Raw genomic sequence first — 3,112 nt, forward strand, 5'->3', positions numbered from 1 at the left:
CTACTGTTCCTTGTGAAAAAAAAAATAATTAGTAGAATTTGATCTGGTGCGCTTACAAGTGCAAAAGACAGTTTTTTTTTTAATACATGCAACCGTTTTTCAAGCCAACCTCCTCCCATTGAGGGAGGTGGGTAACATTTACTCAACAATATAGATTTGGGGAAACAACCAGCAATAGGCCACATGTAAGTCATTTAGACAACTGCTAGACATTGAAAATCAGCAACACGTGTAAAGTACAGTACAGTACAGGCCAACAATATTCTCATTCAGTGTTTTTTTTTATTTTTTATTATTAATTTATTTATTTTAATTTCATGACTATTTACATTGTAAATTCTCACTAAAAGCTGTGTAAGAGCTACGGGACCAAGAAGAAGAGTGATGGAGTGCTGCGTCAGGTGACTTGGACTCCACAGTCAGCTGACATAAACCCCATAGCCGAGTACATAACTCCATGTGTTCATTCATAGTTTTGATGCTCCAGTGAAAATCTACAATATGAATATGTATATATAAAAAAAACACATTAAATGACAAGGTGTGTCCAAACTTTTGGCCTGTATTGTAGATGTTTAAACAGAGGAGAAGCTGAAGAAAAATACCCAAACAAGCAACCTCCCAATCCAAATTTTTTATATGTTCTCAATAGGTTTTGACATGAAAGTACTGATGTGCTCTAGAATGTAAAAGGTAAAATGGGCTCAGGAACAACTTTATAAGATGTGCATGAAAATAAGTCTTGGTTGTAGCTTTATAATTTTTTTTAACCTTTTTTTAGCTATAAAAAGTAGAAATTTGAATCTTTTTGTGGTTTCAGTTTTCTGAATTTGATTTAAAACTCAAAGACAGCTATATAATTTTCCTCCAAAAGCTTTCTCTCTCAGTAAGTCTTAACCCAACCCAGCTCTTTCACACTTTTTGTTTATTTATATATTTCTTTTTTAAGGTCAGAGGGGGTGGGGGGCTGCCTTTGTTTATTTGTTTGATTTGCCTTTCTATTTCAATATGTGAGATTTGCCTTACCATATGCTTGGTGCGTCTGTCCCGCTGATTTCTAGGAAGTCATATTTGTCCTCTAACAAGAAATCATTGAAAACAAGGGCGATGGTGTCCCCGGGTTCAGCCAGGATTGACCATGTGCAGTCCAGGTTGTTGTCGTACTCTGTGGGGTATCCAGGGCTGGATATTGAGCCCGCTGTGCCTCGCAACGTCCCGCCACATGCTCCCTCCGCTGGTTACAAATGGAAAGAGCAAAGAATCAGAAAGCGTAGGAACCTTTAAAAACCACATAATATTATTTTTAGATTTGATGTTTTTTATTGATTCACAGATATTTGATGTTTAATTAAGAAAATGTATCATCAGCATAGATAGACAAGGTAAAATTAGATAATTGCATGAGACAAAAATACTGCTATTTATCATTATTTTGTAAATTTAAACAGAACATATGAGCCAAACTCTGGACAGAGCTATTGAAAAATCTTCTCCCTCTTATGGCTGAAAAATGACCATTTCCACATCTCGCCAGTGGACTAATGGATCATTACAGCCGGAGGATTTGGAGCCCCGTCTGGTTCATATAGTAGTTTATAGAGTATTTGGAGGGAAACCTTTTTGTTGCTTAAAAGGAAATCGATGCAGAAACGCTCTCTTCTTCCTCATGTTAAGATGCTTCATTTCACACGTTATTTTTTATTTTCTTATACTTTACTTTTATTTTTTCTAACTTTCAAAATGGTAGCATTGATTAAAGTAAATTAGATCGATTTAATTATTTGGGAATAAAGTACACATTCCAGTTAACATAAGTGTCACTGACATTGCGTCAGGAGTGAAAGATGAGTCAATGAAAACTTTCCCTTTTTTAATAAGCATGTTTTAGTCTTAAAAAGCCTAAAAACAAACACCTGTAATAATTTCAAGATTATAATTAAAATATAATCAGTACATCATACATAAACTCTAAAATAATTGCTAAAATCATTTTTGCAATATAGAAAAAAATATACATAAATAAAATATTAACCAAACTGATGACTAGAAAATTCTTTCAGGAACGCTACAAAAAAATCTACATCAGAATGGCAGAAATTCTGAGCAGAAAAATACATTTACTTGTTTATAGTTTTTATAGTTTTTAGTTTCAATAAAGAACTGAGCCTGAAAACCACAGCGGTGGACAGACGTCTCTTCTTAACCCAGATCTAAGACCCAAGTAATCAATACAATTCCTAATTTTCCTATCCCTTCTGAGTTTTGGAATAAGCGTCTCTTTGCAAGGATCTTGTAAGTTTGTTTTTGAGGGTTTGCTTTATCTTTTTCATATACAAACCATATTTTGCATGCCCAGATTTAGTGTATGTAGAGCTCCAAAATTCAAGTGAAAAGTCACATCTAGAATTTAAGCAGGAGAAGAAAACAAGAGCTCTTGCCAAGGTAAAGGCGTATCATGGATCCATTTGGCTTCCCTACAACCAGTTCTAGTCAGGTGACATGCCCTTGGCTCCCTTCCAAAGAACTTGTTTTTTTTAGCACTGTTAGAAATAAAAAGGAGTTCCTAGACAGATGGGGTGTTTGAAAGAAGATTCCACATTGAGAAACATCACTCTCTGATTGAATGATTTCACAGATACATACAAGAACAATATATCTAAAAACCTAAATACGAAAAGACAATGTCTTATTAGGGAAAATATTAAAATCAGAAAAATCTAAATTCCTTAAACAGTATTTCTGGGTTATTTAAGCCAATGATGTTGTGTTGGCCATTATAGTTCTTAGTAGACACTGAAGATGTTTTATGTAGGGGAAAAAAACAAAATTCTTTGACAATCTTAAGCAGCATGTTAGATTAAATGAGTCAGAGCAGCAATGTCTTGGACACACACCCAAAAAAATGACCACACAGCCTGCATGAACTCTTGCAAGTAGAAAAAAATGTCATTTGTTTCAGATCAAAACACTGAAACTTTGCTCATTTTCATATCTGCTGCGAGAGAAAGATTAACATGAAGTCCTGCAGGGACGAGAATAGCTGCTCCAGCATATGTATTAGTTTTATGAGTCAGAACGTACTGACCCTTTCACCAAAAAAAAAAAAAAAAAA

At 34.5% G+C, this 3,112-nt stretch overlaps 1 protein-coding gene across 1 annotated transcript in view; it reads right to left on the bottom strand.

Moving 5' to 3' along the window:
• The window catches only part of LOC112160491 (CUB and sushi domain-containing protein 1), a gene marked incomplete in the record, with an annotated part of 398,036 nt that overhangs the window by 180,057 nt on the left and 214,867 nt on the right, over positions 1-3,112 (bottom strand). The window contains 1 exon segment of the mRNA XM_024295052.2: positions 1,027-1,234. Coding sequence (XP_024150820.1) covers positions 1,027-1,234 — 208 coding nt within the window.

This window comes from Oryzias melastigma, linkage group LG3, assembly GCF_002922805.2.
Source record: "Oryzias melastigma strain HK-1 linkage group LG3, ASM292280v2, whole genome shotgun sequence".
NCBI classification, from domain to species: Eukaryota; Metazoa; Chordata; class Actinopteri; order Beloniformes; family Adrianichthyidae; genus Oryzias; species Oryzias melastigma.